Genomic DNA, 17,799 nt, shown 5'->3' on the forward strand with positions numbered 1-17,799 from the left:
TGGGAGAGAAGTATGTTTTTAAGGACATGGAAGTAAGCAGTCAAGAAGAGAAGGAGAGCTGCAGCTTTTAAACTAAGAAGTGATTATTTCCCACAGCTTATGTTTGCTGTATTCAATGCAGCACCCTCAAGGACAGGAAGTCTAGTACTATGGTATTGTAGATCCATTCGCTAGTTGGGCTGCTCTATCTCCTCTGGAAGCCCCCTACCTCACTAGTTTGTTCTCCTACAAGCAACTTCCATTGAGCTTCCTTTGGTTCATGCCATCTTAAACCCTCATTAATTACTTACAGCACTGTCTTTGTTTTCCTTTTGTAGAAAGGGGACTGAACCTAAGGCCTCATGTGTGTCACATGGATGTAATGCTAATTATATCCCCAAATACTTCCGTTTAATCTTGTTAAATGTCAGAGTGGAATTTAAGTGCATACCTCAACTGAAATCTGCTAGACTACAGAGCAGTGACTCTCAACCTGTGGGTCATAACCCCTTTTGGTTAGGTGACAGGGGTCACCTAAGACCATCGGAAAACACAGATATTTACATTATGAATCATAACAGTAGCGAATACAGTTATGAATTAGCAAAGAAAATAGTTTTATCGTTTGTGGTCACAACATGAGGAACTGTATTAAAGGGTCACAGCATTAGGAAGATTGAGAACCATTGTGTTAAGAAAAAAATAAGAAAAGGGCAGCTCCACCAGCACAAAATAGTCCAATTAGGTCAAATCAAACTGAATCAAAACGCCCATTGTTTTATTAAGTAAGACACTCTGGGGTGGCCGAGCGCATGGCAGGGAGACAGGAGAGCAGGGAGTCCATGCAAACCTGGAACCACTCGTTTCTCCTCTGGAAGCCCACATAAATACCCCGTGGGAGTGGTCCTGACCCCTCCCCCACACGGAGGGGTTAGGACCTGGCATGCTGGGATTTGGAGTCCAGAGCAATGCAACTCCCAGGCCAGGTTTGCTTGGACGGACGCCAGGGTCTAGGGGCTAAGCTCCCAATTTAACACTCTACAAATAAGTTGATGAGCAATAATAAATTCAGAATCTGAATCAAAAATATTAAAAGAGAAAGTTCTAAACAGGCAAAGGTTTATAGCTAAGGTTCTGACACTTTCTTAGGTATTATAAAATACTATTGCCTCAAGGGGAAATTTTACATAATTTTAATATCAGTGAATAGAAAATTTCATAAGAAGGATGTTAGCTATTAAAGCACTTAGAAATATATAATGAATTTATAAACCTAAATAGAAAAGCTTAAAGGAGAAAAATAAGACAGTAGATAGCTCAGTACTTCATATTTTAAAATATTGACATTAAGCCTCAGAGATACACCCTGCCTACAATATATCTTCCAGATAAGACTGACCAAAAGACAGGTTTTCTTTGTTCGCTTGCTAGTATTTTACATCATCTTCTTGCTTAGACTATTTTTTATTAAAAGAAAAAAGGAAGTAAACTTTGATGATACATATCTAATGTGTCTTAGGAGGTAGCATTGTAATTAGGGGGTTATATTTTTGAGTAAGACCCTATCTACCTTTTCACAAAAATGTCATGAAAGTACTATTTAAGAGGGCACATTATTTTGGTTCAAAGTAAGCATATCTCTGAATCAAATTGCTTTTGAGACATGGTTATCAAGACAAGTGGTCACAGTTCCAGGCACAAGCGTCCTGTGATCCAGAGAATTTTAGAAACTCACTGGGTTAAAGGGAGTCAAATTCCTTTCTTTATTGCATGGCTGGTGGGCGACAAGTCCATTACTGTAGAATGTGAATTTCCAAGCAGGCTGACACTATGTAGGGCTTCCCCAATGTGTTTGGCCACCAAAGGCCCTTTGTGTGTCCCATGTCAATGCATTGATAAATGCTACCCAATGGGAGGCTCCATTTGTTCCAGCTTCAGACTCCAGATTTCCTGAACAACAAACTTTCCTTCTCAGCAAGCAGGAGTTTCCAGCTGAAAAACAGCAGAAATGGAGGAATGTAAACGAGAAAACTGGGAAAAAACATACAATTTAGCTTCTTTGGAACTCCGGCCTGTGAATTTGGCATATTCTATCCATTTAATTAATAAGCAGAAAAATGGAATCAGGAGACCTTGCGTGTGAATACATGCCATTTAAATGAGATGTTAAAAAGCTAGAAATGTAATTACTCTTGAGATATTAAAGCAATCCCAGACTTTTATAAGGGTAAAGGTTTTTGGCATTACTTCACTGGCAATATTCCTGGTTGCTGCCTGGAACCTGCGGTTGACTAGGACACCAGCCATCCCTGAATGAAATGAAGGTGCTGGCAATCTGATGAGAAGTACGCGCCAAGGGAGAAGGAAGCTTTGAAAGTGCTTGGAGACCATGGGAGGTAACGGTTGGGAGACAAAAGCAATCATTGCCACAGAGTCAGTAATGGAAAAAGTCAGTAGGGCTCACTACATATCTCAACCGCCACTCTTCTCTACCAGGCCTCTGTGTTGGCAGGACAGAATGCTCCATGTGGCTTAGTGCTTAGGCACCAAACTGAACATCCAATCAAGTGCACAGGCCTTCACTGGGGATACTGGACTGTGTCCATGCCACGGAATAGAAGCCCAGCAAGTTCCCATCAATACTGACCCTGCCCTTTAGGAACATGTGGGCTTAGGGTTTATGAAAAATTTTGGTTAATATTTAATACTTATATACTTTTATAAATATACTATGACTTGAGTTACGTGTATGACATAGTGATGACCTTTAAGTAATTATTCTTCTTTACAAATACAAGCAAAATCCTCTTTTCCTAAATGCTCTGATATTTGCTAATCATCCAGCTAGATGTGCTATAGAACACCGGCAGCATTCTTTCTACCTAGCTATAATCCTGTGTCCATGAACAACCCCTCTTCCCTCCTCATCTCCAGACCACCTACTCTCCCATTCTATTGTCAGTCTCTAATATCAATATTTTAACATTCCACTGATGAAGGAGATCATGCAATGTTGATCTTCGTGGGCTTCACTTACCACAATTAACAAGATATTCTCCAGGCCAGGACACATTGATACAACTTACATAGCTTCATGCCTTTTTAATATTTTTTTAAAAATATATTTATTCAGGGGAGTTTGGCATATGTGCCATGGTGTGCATGTGGAGATTTTAGGACAACTTGCTTGAGTTGGTTCTGTCCTTCAACCATGTAGGTCCTGGGATCAAACTCAGATCATTAAGTTTGATGATAAGTGCCTTTTACCCACTGAGCCATCTTGCTAAGCCAGATTTCATTTTACATATACTTTACATATATATGATCTATATATACATATGTAATGATCCATATATATGCACATATGTGGTATCTGGATGTTACATATCAGTTTTCTTCCTTCATTTATGATCATTCTGTACATTCCATGTCTTAAGCAAAAGAAGCTAAAATAATGAAAGCGTGTCCATGATTTTTCAACATGTTGATTCATTTGCCAGTAGTAGAATATCTGGATCCTATGATAGTTTGGGGTTTGGTTTAAGAAGCCTCGAGCCAGGTGGTGGAGGTGCATACCTTTAATCCCAGCACTAGGGAGGCAGAATCAAGTGGATTTCTGTGAGTTTAAGACCAGGCTGGTCTACAGAGCGAGTTCCAGGACAGCCAGTGCTACACAAAGAAAGCCTGCTTTCAAAAAAAAAAGAAAAGGAAGAAGAAAGGAAGGAAGGAAGGAAGGAAGGAAGGAAGGAAGAAAGAAAGAAAGAAAGAAAGAAAACCTCTAGACTATTTTCAAAAGTGGCTATACTAAAGAAAACTCCTCCAAATAATCAATACACTTTACAGTGCTTTTACAGAGTAAGATTCAGCCCTGGCCGACAGAATATGAAAAGACTTTGTACAGAAGGGAGCAAAGTGTGTGCTTGGGTTTTGTTGAGTGAGACTGCTGCATATGGTTTCCCTTCCTGTGGTCCATCCCTTAGGACTGGCATCTTTTGATGGAAGAGAAGCAAGTAGCCTTCATCTTGTGTCAATGCTAGCATTGCCCTACACATTAACAACCAACAATGTTTTATAAATGAACTTAATATTGAAAGGTGCTATAAGAATATTTTCGACTTTGAATAGTTATCTTTGCTTTTAATGTGTAGCACACTCATCAAGAAAAATTACCCATAGCGTCTGCAGAACAATTTATAATTCCACCCTTTTCCTTCCTAGCTACCTTCTAAAGCATGACAAGTATTCCTTATAGACCTGTGTACCTCCTTCTCGAAGGGCATTTCTGCCAAACTTGTGCAGATCTCTTTAAGAAACAGAGAAAGAATTTAAATGTGACTGTTATCTCAGGTATGGCATGAAATACAGTCTTCCTTTTCAAAAGACACTGATATATGAGGCTACTTGTGAAGGTTGGGTTACAGCCAGATCACCGAGGCTCCACTTGTGTTTGACCTATAACTCTGTCCTTACTCAAGACTTTCTGAAAGATTTAAAACTCTCCTTATCCAGTTTTTCTTCTGTTAAGTGATGGCACACCTAATTCCTACTGAAATTCTTCTCTATAAGATCATTAAGACAGCTTTTGTGCTCAAAAGTAAGGCAGGAAGAGAGAAGCTGAATGTGAAAGGGAGTCTTGGAAATTAAATGTGCAACCTTGAAATTAAAGGTGCAATAAATATGAACCTCGAGTAAATTGCTTATGATGCAATAAAATAGAATTATGGATGTGGCAATAAAGGGAGGCAATATAATATTGTGTATTTAAGGAGCAGCCATCAGCAAAGGAATGGATCAAATTGCCATCTTGTTTTCTGTTGACAGCTTTTGGAACAGTTGTTATTCTCAGTGAATGCAAAACAGGAGCCAGCACGGAAAGCTTTCCATTTCTAGATCATCATTTAATAGGTCACCCCTGCTTTCCCAGTGAACTCACAGTTTGTCACAGTGGATATATAGCAGCTCGTTGGGGGTGTGCGAGGTTTATTAGAACACAAACAGTAATATCCTGATCTGACCCTGTACACTCTGAATAAAGTAGAGAAATAAAATAAATAAAAATTAACAATGAATCCAGGAATGCAGTTAAGCAATGTACTTGCAAAATGGAATCAGAGAGGTAGAAATGGCTATTGAAAGTGTCGAGTAAAATGACACTTTGGAAAGAGAAATAGGATAATTAAAATCAGCTACTATTGGCAAGTATCAGTAAAGAGTGGTTGGCAGCTATAAAATACACTTGACCATGAAGAACGAGTTCTAGTTTTCAAAGCATAGCAAAGTAACTGTATAGTTAGTAATGTATTATATATTTAAATTTCCTACAACAGAAAATATTAGAATGTTTTCACAAAAAATGATAAATAGGGAAAGAGAGAACTATTTTCCTTACACTTCTCAGATTGGTACACATTTTACAAATATAGATAGATAGATAGATAGATAGATAGATAGATAGATAGATAGACTATAATATGGTACTGTACCCCACAAATTTAGTTATTTTGAATCCATTCGAAGGGAAATAAAAATTAAAAATAAGTCAGTCTGGTTACTGCATTCATTCTCGGTAGCTGCTACAGAAAATTAACTCAGAACTACTGAAATGGATTACCCAATAAACTACTTGCAATACATCTGTAGCCCCAGTACTGTGGAGGCAGACAGGTGAGTCCCTGGAGCACACCAGCTGGCCAACCTAGCTGAACTAGTGAGGTCCAGACTCTGTAAGAGATCCTGTATCAAAAACCAAACAAAATAAAACGAAACAAACAACCAAAAATCAAAGTAGAGAGTGATCTAAGAAGACGCTGATGTCCACTACATGCAGATGTGTGCGCAGGCGTACATGCAGAGATGTACATACACACATCAACCCACACATCTTTTTTAACTAATTTTTTTCATTTATTTTACATACCGACCACAGTTTCTCCTCCCTCTTCCCTATCCCCCATCCACTCCTCCTCAGTCCTCATTCAGAAAGGAGCAGGCCTCCCATGGGAATCCACAAAGCGTAGTACATCAAGTTGAGGCAGGATGGGGCTTCTCCCCCTGCATCAAGGTTTGGGGAAGCAACCCAGCTTAAGGGCTGGGTTCCCAAAAGCCAGATCAAGTGCAAGAGAAAGGTCATGATCCCATTCCTAGGAGCCCCACAACAGACCAAGTTACACAACTGTCACACACATGCAGGGGGGGGCTAGGTTGGTCCCATGCAGGCTCCCTAGCTGTCGATCCAGTCTATGAGCTCCTGGAAGCTCAGGTCAGCTGTCTCTGTGGGTTTCCCTGTCATGATATTGACTCTCTTTGTTCATATTATCCCTCCTTCCTGTCTTCAACTGGACTCCCAGAGCTCTACCCCGTGCTTGACTGTGGATCTTTGTCTCTTTTTCCATCAGTTACTGGATGAAGGTTCTATAATGACAATTAAGACAGTCACCAATCTGATTACAGGGAATAGTCAGTTCAGGCACCCTCTCCACTACTGCTAGGAGGAGTCTTAGCTGGGGTCATACTTGTGGATTCCTGGAAATTTCCCTGGCACCAGGGAAATTTCTCCCTAACCCCAAAATGCCTGCCCACATTAAGGTATCTCTTTCATAATTCTCCCTGTCTATACTGCCCCCAAACCGCCCGACCTGATCCTTCAAGTTCCCATACCTCCACACCCCCCCACACACCTTTAAACTTGACTATATAAAGTAACAGGAATGCATTCCCTAGCGGTTCTAGAGACCAAAGGACCAAATTCACAGAACTGACAGTGTCCTGCTCTCTTCTGACACTATCCAAGTGATTTGGTCCCTGCGTATTCCAGCTTTTATTGGCTGTGGGAACTCCTTGGCTTGTCTACACTTGTTGTTAAGAAATTTCTCCAGGACAATAGCATTATACACTACTTCCACTGTAATGACACCCTAATTTCCACATTCAGAAACAACTTCTATAACATCTACATGAGTATAGTGAACTTCCTAGATGACATTTCCACCTAAATACCTGAGAAGCATTACAGAGTAACTGCATTCCAAGAAGCTCCCTCTGCCCTGCTCTTCAGCAACACCAATAACTGCTTAAATCTCCAAGCACAATGTCATCCTTCATCCTCATCTCATGGGCGTTGTCAGCCAACCCTGCCAGCACGACCTTCTATTCACCAATTTCTTTTCACGCTGTCAATAGCAACAATCTGCTTTTAGCCACATCATCTCTCAGCTGAACTACTGAAGTAGCCCCATGTGAAGCAGATCCTCCTGGGCTTGGCTCTTGCCCATTTATTTCCTCTATCTCCTCATTGATACTGACGCCAGGGTGGTTCTTTCACGGTGTGATGTATCATATAGCCACTCTGTCCAAAGCCTACTGCTAGTGTTCCACACCGCTTAGAATAATAACCGTAGTCCTAGCGCTGTTTCCTAAGCACCCTGTAATCTGTTCCACTCCACCTCCATCACTTCATTGAGTTTTTCTACCAATCAAAGTCTGGCTCAGTCAGCCGCAGCCATGTCACCCCTAAAAATGATTTGGAATAGCTCCCCTATTTCATTACTTTGCTCTCTCTGCAGAACACTTTTCTCCTGGGATCTTCAGTCCATGCCTCAGTTCTTCAGATTCTGACACAGGTATCATTTTAGTGAAAACTTTCCTGGCTTCTCAGTAGACATGTCAATGCCCTTCTTTCCACCTCTGAATAACATCTAAAACAAAAGCTCCTAAAGTCACATATTAATAATTTCATTCTCCCCCTCCCTTCATCATTTTTTACTCCCTCTTTCTCTCTTGAATCTCACTATATAGGCCTGGCCTGGCCTGAAACTCACTGTGTCAACCAAGTTGGTCTGAAATCCACAGAAAACTGACTGACTCTGCCAGCCAAGTGCTGGGATGACAGGAATGCACTATCCTGCCTGGTTGGACACAGATCATCTCACTTTTACATGAGTGTAATCACAGGGCCTCATATAACTCTGATTTTTAACATACAAAGCATTTTATAAATAAATGACTAGATGAAACGATGAATCATTGAATGAAGTATTGAATTCTGCAAAATATTCAGGGACCATAGCATATAAAATCAGCCAAAGTTTATGTATATACACACACACACACACATATATATATATATATATATGCATGTATTTATTCATATGTATGCACTCACAGTGCAAATCTAATGCATTTCTAAAATGGCTTTTGGGGTCTATATTTACTATTATAAGTCAAGCCAGGTCAAAACAATATTCCTTTTATAGGAACAGGACTTAAAGTCTTGATTTTCATGTGGTTTTGTCATCGTAAAGTGAAGTAAATTCCCATGATTGAATTTCTTAGTGGTTTTGGAAGGAGAACATGAGTGATTGTTACACTTCTCATTCATCATCCAGTTAAACCCTTGTGGAAGGAGCCAGGTATACTGATGGGCAATTATATTCTTATATTGTTTAAGGTCCATGGCTTTATGCCTCCAGCCAGGTCCTTAATATCCCCACCATGCTTTCCCTGTTCTATAGTAACTGTGACTAGAAGGCAGGAAACAGAGATAACTATTGAATACCCTTGGAAGCCAAAAAGAAAATAAAGAAATAGTTGGCTCTCGAGCAAAGCTGAGAATTTTCACAATGCTGGTTCAGCCATCTCCCATTACAATTCTGAAAGGATAACATGTGAATCAGGAAAATATTTAAAAACATTTGTTAGATTTCTAATGTTGTATGTGCTTTAAAAGATGGATTCGTTAAAGGTATGGTTTCCAGAGTGGCACTGTTCAGGGTGCTGAAGACCTTTGCAACGCGCAACCTTATGGGAAGCCCTTAGGTCATCGGAATAACTTCCTCAAAGGGGTCATTACTCTTCCCCTCTTTGCTTTCTGGTCACAAAGCCAGCAGTTTATCTTCCAAGCACTCTTACCATGATCTATTGTTTCATCATAAACCCAGAGCTATGGAGCCAATACATCACGGGCAAGAATCTCCCAAACGCTGAGCCAAAATACACCTTTTCTTTTTATAAATAAATTACCTCAGGCACTTTATTATAGTGAAAGAAAGCTGACATATGAACCATGGCAGGGCTCTATGTTCAGAAGACTCCTGGAATAGGGCATTTACTCTCAGCCTTCTTGGAGTGCCTCCCTTTGCTTGCACTCTTCATGTTGTTAATCCAATCGTAGAAGGATTTATCATGGTAGACAAGTCTCTTAAAGTCCACATGGAATTACTTGGTGCAAATCAAAAGCTCCGTGTTGACCTCTTCTCATCCCACACCCACCATTACTCTGGAAAGCAACCTTCTCTACGTGCAGATATGGTTATGTGTGGTTCCCGTGAGTGACTGCCATGGGAAGATGCAGCAGCATCAACAAGAATGCACTGTGATTGGAGAATTCATCTCTTAAATGGAATTACCCTGACCTTTCTTTTGTTTGTCTTACACTACAGTCCCAAGAAGAGAGAGCTATTCAGATAAAAGTGATTGACACTAAACTGTTAAAATTTTCTATTTTAAATTCCTTGACGTAAAAGGACAAGATGAGCACACTAGCTTCCTAATGGTGGACAAGACAAACAAAAGCCACCAATTAATCAAACAACCAAACAGACTAAGTGGTTTAAAAGACAGAACGAGATGTATAGTTTTTCACTGTCATAGAGGCTGGAGGTACAGGATTAAGGAAAGTGGGCTCATCTTCTCCATGGACTGCAGATTGCCATTTTCCTTCTCTTTGTCTTCATATAGATTATCCTCTGAATGATTTTATGAAGGTATATACATCATATGATTATATGAAGGTGTCATGAAATCCCAGGGTCTTTTTCCTTTTTGAAGATTTATTTAATTTTATTTGATGTGTATGGGTATTTTGCCTGCATGTGTATTTATATACCATGTTCACACACTGCTTGCAGAGGTCAGAACAAAGTATCATTTTCTCTAGAACTGGAGTTACAAATGTTTGTTAGCTGCAATACAGGTACTGGGACTCAAACTCCCAGATCCTCAGAAAGCAAGAAATGTTCTCTGCTGCTGAGCCATCTTTCCAGTCCCTCTAATTTCTTTTTTCTAGCAACAACAGACTAGGTCAGGGAACACTCTTGTTGTTTCATCCTAACCTAATCACACTGTAAAATATGGTTAGTTCTCAGGTATTGGGTGCTGAGGTTAGGGATTCAGCATGTGGACTGGGCGTGGAAACACCTCAGGCTGTAATAACGACATACACACACAAGAAGGATTTTAGTTCAAATTTACTCAAAATCGTGGACATACTCTTTGTTTTATAGTCTTTATTTAGTGACTGTGTTTGGTAGCTGTGCTCAAATACAGGAGCATAGAGTATATGATACAATATTTATATAGTATAGCAGTATAAGTAAATGTAAGCCCTATTTGTGCCAACTTCTATTGTTCCAAAGCACAGTGGGAGAAAACTGACATAAGAAACCCACAGGCCTTTGAAAATCAAGTCTAAATACACACAATATTTTCCAAACTCTTACCTATTTTGGTATTTATTTGAAATATGGTTGTTCCCTTATCCTTGCAAATAGCACAAACATCTTATACAGAACGCTAGAAGATGATTTTTTGTTAGTTATTTTTTTCCAAAACAGGGTTTCTCTGTATAGCTTTGGAGCCTGTCCTGAAACTCACTCTGTAGACCAGGCTGGTCTCAAGCTCACTGAAATCCACTTGACTCTGTTTCCCACTACCACCTGGCTAGAATATGATTCTTAAAAGCCTAGTAGGCGGTGGTGGTACACACCTTTAATCCCAGCACTCAGGAGGCAAAGACAGGTGGATTTTTGTGAGCTCAAGGCCAGCCTGGTCTAAAAGAACTAGTTCCAAGACAGCCAAGGCTGAGAGGGAGAAAAAGGTAGAATGACGAGTGAGGGAAGGCAAAGGAAGCAGGGGAAAAGGAAGGGGAGGAAGAAAAGGGAAAGGGGAGGGAGGGATGAGGAGAGAGAGGTGAACATGAGTCGTACAGGTGTCCCTAGGCATGAGTTCCTCTGTTCCATGTATTAATTAACCACTCCAAGTCACAAATCTGAAACTCTGGAGAGGAGGCTAACCATAAGTGCCTATATCCACCTTCTGAGGGATCTGTCTTGCTTCTGTTAACAATTTCTGTTTCGGCAGATACTGTGTTTTTGGTACTTCCCTAGCAGTCCATACACATCACATTATGGTAGATTTGTGATATTTATCAGATGCCTTTTCTAGGAGAAAAAGGAGACTATGGCAGGGTGCTAAACTAGGAATGCCATGAATAACTCTCATCAGGTAAATGAAACACAGCAATTTCCCTTAAAATGACAAAATGGAGTTCACCTACATACTATGTTGACAGAGCCCACCCACAAAAGTGCTGCTACCAAGAAGCCATGTTTAACTCTGCTCTTTTGTGTCTATTATTACTTCCCAAACTCTCTTAGGTTTTATGTGGATGTAGTTGTCCATGTAGGCACCATTTTGTTGACAGAGGTTTGTGTTCCACCCAGTCCCGCAGCCTTTCAGTCCCAAAGAAATACACAGAGATCTATATTAATTATAAAATGGTTGACCTATTAGCTCAGGCTTCTTATTAACTCTTACATTCTATATTAAACCATTATTCTTTTCTGTGTTAGTCACATGGCTTGGTACCTTTTATCAGCAAAGCATTCTCATCTTGCTTCCTCTATGTCTGGGTGATTACAGCAGACTGAGCCTTTCTTCTTCCCAGAATTATCCTGCTCTCATTTTTAATTCCTGCTTGGCTACTGGACAATCAACATTTTATTAAAGCAATACAAGTGACAAATCTTTAGAGGGTAAAAGATCATTGTCCCACAGCAACACTAAATACATAAAAATAAGCAATACCTTTCTTAAACCCAAGCAGATTCAGTTGTGTGCAAAAGCCAACTGTAGACCAGAGGAATAATTTTGAACTGAGCACTAAGTTTCAAAATTGGTAACAACTGGTTTGTATTGCCATCAGCAATGCTCAATAATATCAACCCTTTTCTAGGGAATAATTGTTTTCAAAGTATTGGTCTGAATTTACCAATTTGCTTTATAGAGCAGGGAGTAATGGAGAATTATCATTCTCATTTAGAAGTGACAAAGCAGAAATAGCTTGGCGATGTGAAAACATGAGCACACACACTCGTATGCTGACAGTTAGACCTCCAAGTTTGTCACAGATGAGTCTTGTGACTGAATTATTTGGGGACAATGTGCGCTATCTCTTTCTTCTTCATTGACTAAGACAGGAAAAATATCTCCTACTTGGCTTGCTAGTTATAAAGTTTTGATGAAAACTATACGGAAGTTTAGTTTTCATCATCCTACTCTAGGATGATTTTCCTCCCACAACTTAAAATTTTCAAAGAATTAGGTTAAGTCAGTGTCCACATTTCATAACTTCTACTCTTTGTCTGGGAGTATATCCCCCTCCCACAGCCTGTCTTGCATACTGAGGTGCTGCTCTCCTCACAGGCTGAGGTTGAATTTCTCCCTAAGTAGTTGCAGCCTGAGTATCTTAAGATGCTTTGGTCTTGATGGGGTCAGGTTCTAAGTGACATGGATTCTGTCCAGGACCCTTGCTGGGGCTGGGAGATTAAACTAGTAAACAAACAATTGCTAATAACTACCATGGGAATTCTAATAGCAAAAACCTTCAATGTGGGTCAGCTTGACCACAGCAATGAGCTTATCTTACGTCAATTTGTCTGTGACCACTTAGTGCTCCTTGCCTGACCTCCTCACCTGTCAGTCCAACGTCTGCTCACAGCTGCCAGAGAAAAAATGAAAGGTCCATTCCTAATTCCCCATTTGTGACTGTCAGCAAGAAAACACAAGCATTTTCTGATACTACTTTTGGAACAACTTTCTCTCCCCTGGGTTCTTAGATGAAAGTTAGCATGACATCACCATTTATTCTTAAGTATGGTTTCATAGAGAACCATAGTAGTAATCTACATAGGAATGGTTCAAGCTATTGATCTATAAATGCCAGAAACGTATTTGAAAGAAGCCAAATTAGGTTACTATAGGTCTTAGCTCTCATAGCCAGACACTATAGTTAATTAAGAAATAAAGTCAATTCAACAGAAAGTTATACACGTGTTTAAAAAAAAAACCTAATCCTTTAAAATAGGGCCAGTATAATTACATTTAGTTAAATTCTGTACACTGGATTTCCCCTTCTGAGAAAGAACAAATAAAAATCGTGCACATGGTGATTACTTGTGATTTTCATTCTGTGTGTGTGTGTGTGTGTGTGTGTACTTACTTGAGTCAACAAAGTTTAGAAATACCTAATTCTAACCTTTAATAAGGATCAATGAGAGTAGATCAATTGCAGCCTATGAGCATTCAGCATGCCATGGGCGGACAGTTGCGGCCTATTTTCAGAGGAAGCAAAGAGTTGGGTAAGTAAAGGACTTAGCTAAATAGAGGTAGCACTTCAAGGAAATGTTCTCTGTTTACTGAGTTAATCTCAGGAGCACACTTCAAGAAAATTATAAGTTAACCATATCTTTATTCTATTCAATACCTGTATTTCACGTAAAGTGAGAGTTGGAGTCTCCATGATATTGTTTGTAGTGAGATAGAGACACATGTTTAGGATGAGATGTAGGGCATGACAGAACTTGTTTCCAGAGTTAGAACACAAGTTTGCTTCGGGGTCTATTCAAATGATTTTTCAAACAGAGAAAATAGCCCTTCTTTGAAACTTTCCGTGTGCTTTATTAGGATGTATACAATATGACCCAAGACATCTGAGCCATAAAACCTAGAAAAGATGTTTTCATTCTGAAAACTGTCAGAGAAGGATTACTCTATTTTGTCCCAGTCCACCCCTGCCCAGTCCCACTAGAGTTAGGATCTAGAACATCTGCTTTAAAACAAATTTCTTTTGTCTTAAATCATGTGTATGTGTGTAGATGGGGGAGATATGCACATAAATGCATGTGGGTGGAGGTATGCACATGAGTGTGTGTGCATGGGGGAGTGCACATGAGTGTGTGAATGGGGAAGTGCACATGAGTGTGTGTGCATGGGGGTGTGCATATGAGTGTGTGAATGGGGGTGTGCACATGAGTGTGTGAATGGGGAAGTGCACATGAGTGTGTGAATGGGGTATGCACATGAGTGTGTGAATGGGGGTGTGCACATGAGTGTGTGAATGGGGAAGTGCACATGAGTGTGTGAATGGGGTATGCACATGAGTGTGTGAATGGGGGTGTGCACATGAGTGTGTGAATGGGGGTGTGCACATGAGTGTGTGAATGGGGAAGTGCACATGAGTGTGTGAATGGGGTATGCACATGAGTGTGTGAATGGGGGAGTGCACATGAGTGTGTGAATGGGGGTGTGCACATGAGTGTGTGAATGGGGGAGTGCACATGAGTGTGTAAATGGGGGAGTGCACATGAGTGTGTGAATGGGGGAGTGCACATGAGTGTGTAAATGGGGGTGTGCACATGAGTGTGTGAATGGGGGAGTGCACATGAGTGTGTGAATGGGGTATGCACATGAGTGTGTGAATGGGGGAGTGTACATGAGTGTGTGAATGGGGTGTGCACATGAGTGTGTGCATGGGGGAGTGCACATGAGTGTGTAAATGGGGGTGTGCACATGAGTGTGTGTGCATATGAGTATGTGTGAATGGGGGAGTGCACATGAGTGTGTAAATGGGGGTGTGCACATGAGTGTGTGAATGGGGGTGTGCACATGAGTGTGTGTGCATATGAGTATGTGTGAATGGGGGAGTGCACATGAGTGTGTGAATGGGGGTGTGCACATAAGTGTGTATAAATGGGGGTGTGCACATGAGTGTGTATGAATGGGGGTATGCACATGAATGTGTGTGAATGGGTGTATGTACATGAATGTGTGTGAATGGGGGTGTGCAATGAGTGTGTGTGAATGGGTGTATGCACATGAGTGTGTATAAATGGGGGTGTGCACATGAGTGTGTATGAATGGGAGTTTGCACATGAATGTGTGTGAATGGGTGTATGCACATGAGTGTGTGTGAATGGGGTATGCACATGAGTGTGTGAATGGGAGTGTGCAATGAGTGTGTGTGAATGTGGGTGTGCACATGAGTGTGTGTGAATGGGGGTGTGCAATGAGTGTATGTGAATGCGGGTGTGCACATGAGTGTGTGTGAATGGGGGTGTGCAATGAGTGTATGTGAATGGGGGTGTGCACATGAGTGTGTATGAATGGGGGTGTGCACATGAATGTGTGTGAATAGGGGTGTGCAATGAGTGTGTGTGAATGGGGGTGTGAATATGAGTGTATGTGAATGGGAGTATGAGCATGAGTCTGTGTGAATGGGGGTGTGAACATGAGTGTATGTGAATGAGGGTGTGGACATGAGTGTGTGTTGGGGCATGTGAAATGAGTGTGTAGGGGTGGGATGCACACATCAGTGTGTGTGTATGTACACATGACTGTGTATGTACACATGACTGTTTAGGGGTGGGTGTGCACATGAGCATGTAGGGGTGTGTAGTGATATTTTATTTGTATTTTAATAAATAAAGCTTGCTTGAAGTTCAGAGAGTAAAATAGCTGCACTGATCAGCCTTACAGACCAGAAACCGAAATGTTTTACTCTAGTCTTTCCCAAGCTTTCTCAGGCTTTCTGTGGATTCAGTTATCCATGTCTGGGTGCCATTCTGTAACATGAGGGGCTGGCCTGCTTGTTTGTGTTTCTGTCCTGCCTGGTTCCCACAACTGTTTAGCCCCAAACAAAATCACACATAGTTCTCTATAAGTTATAAAGCTGATTGACCCATTAGCTCTAGCCTCTCACTGGCTAAGTCTTACATCTTAATTAACCCATTTTTCTGATCTATGTTAGCCATGTGGCTCAGTACCTTTTTTCAGTGGGGCAGATCACATCCTGCTGCTTCGGTGGTCTGGGCAGGAGTGGGGGTAATCAACTTCCTCCTTCCCAGAATTCTCCTGTTCTCTTTACATCATTTCTACTTCCTGTCTGGTTTTCCCGCCTATATTTCCTACCTGGCCAATCAGTGTTTATTTATAACATGGTTGACAGAATACAGACAATTCTCCCACACCAAGGCAGTGATGACACATACTTTTAATTCCAGTAGCCACAGTAGTTTGTTATAGAAACCAGACTGTAGTGGTGCATGTCTTTAATATCAGCACTAGAGAGGAATATAAGACAGGAGTAGACACACAATCTCATTCTGAGATTCCCAGAAGCAGGATCGCCATTTCGGTCTGAGGTAGAGGTAAGAGCCGGTGACTGGTTGTTTTACTTTGCTGATATTCAGGTTGAACCCCAATTTCTGTCTCTGAGTTTTTATTAAGCACGCTACAGGGGTGGGTATGCACACGAGTGCAGGTGCCTGGCAGTGTATCAGATATTCTGGAACCTGACTTACAGGAAGCTGTGAGCAGTCTAGAATGGGGGCTGGCAACTGAGTATGGGTCCTCTATAAGAGCCATACACACGATTTGTAACTGCAGAGCCATCTCTCCAGCTCCTAGAAATTCTGATTTCAGTAGAAAAGTCTTAATCCCAAGGCAGGATTCCCTACCAGAATAGAGTTTAAATTATATTTAGGTCAAGCACAACATAACTCTCGTGAAAACCAGAGAAAATCGCTTTCTACTGCACTATTAGCTATGATTCTGTGGTATCAATATTGGGAATACAGCCACCATCTAAGAAATATTATACATCCAATATTGGATTTAAAACCCTGAGCATATATGTATGCAGTTAGAACTATTTGTTTGCAAGTAACACAATTTGATAACATTCAGCCTAGACTCTGTCTCTATCCTGGTCCTCCTGGTGATTATTATTTTGGGTCTTTTCCTCATGCTTTACAATCTTCTTTTAAAACAGTGATATTTCACATGTCTAATGTTTCTCATGTATCTCTTTTGCTTCTGCAGGAGGGATTTTTGAAACTGTGGAAAACGAACCTGTTAACGTTGAAGAATTAGCTTTCAAGTTTGCAGTCACCAGTATTAACCGAAACCGAACCCTGATGCCTAACACCACATTAACCTATGACATCCAGAGAATTAATCTTTTTGATAGTTTTGAAGCCTCCCGGAGAGGTAACTATTTTTCTACTTTACGAAGCTTCTTTGGGTGATAAGTCTCCTACACAGGTCACCTTTTCTCTGCTTGCCCTTTTCCGAAGTAGGCTTCTTAGTGGAAATGGGTTGTAGGAATTCCTGGTCTCCATTGTCACTCACTGATCAATGTAATCTGGACTCACCTAGCGTACGCTGCCTAGCCCTGTTTGCTGGGCCTTTCTGATTAGCTTCTCCTTCAGTGCCCTCCACTCTATGATTAACTGGTTCAGCTGTGAATGGAAAATGTCAAGCTTCATCTGTTTTTCCTTCCCGAAGCTGAGATACCACCATGAAATTGTACAATGCAGTCAAATAAAACTTTGTGGAAGGTCACATCCACCAAGCATGTAAAAGTGCCCAGGACATACATACGTCAAACCTGGGATCAGAAGAGGCTGCTACAAACAGCAGGGTTTATCTAACATCTATTCATTTTGTTGTTGCTGTTGTTTTTGCACTTTTCGGCAAAATCATAAAAATATGAAGATTAAATCTGTGAGAACAAATCACAATTTGATTTTCGATTTTTTCTTCTAAACAGAAGACAAATATTCAAAAATTAATTTATAAGCAGTCCACAAGCTTCGTCATGTGGGCTGAGTCTTAGAAAATGGGGGGGACTGGTTTAGATGTCCCCTGGGTCCCCCCAGAGCTGTTCTCTGATGATTCCATATACATGAAGCTTGGCCTCTGACA

The 17,799-nt window shown here is 40.8% G+C and overlaps 1 protein-coding gene across 7 annotated transcripts in view; it reads left to right on the forward strand.

The window, feature by feature from the left end:
- The window catches only part of Grik1 (glutamate ionotropic receptor kainate type subunit 1), a 384,549-nt gene that overhangs the window by 214,482 nt on the left and 152,268 nt on the right, over window positions 1–17,799 (forward strand). For all 7 annotated transcript variants that reach the window (XM_041678559.1, XM_041678562.1, XM_041678563.1 and 4 more), the window contains exon 2: window positions 16,915–17,082. In XM_041678559.1, coding sequence (XP_041534493.1) covers window positions 16,915–17,082 — 168 coding nt within the window. The remainder of the gene's footprint in view (window positions 1–16,914; window positions 17,083–17,799) is intronic.

This window comes from Microtus oregoni, unplaced genomic scaffold, assembly GCF_018167655.1.
Source record: "Microtus oregoni isolate MIOR12 unplaced genomic scaffold, Mior012 000030F_ref0000283, whole genome shotgun sequence".
NCBI classification, from domain to species: domain Eukaryota; kingdom Metazoa; phylum Chordata; class Mammalia; order Rodentia; family Cricetidae; genus Microtus; species Microtus oregoni.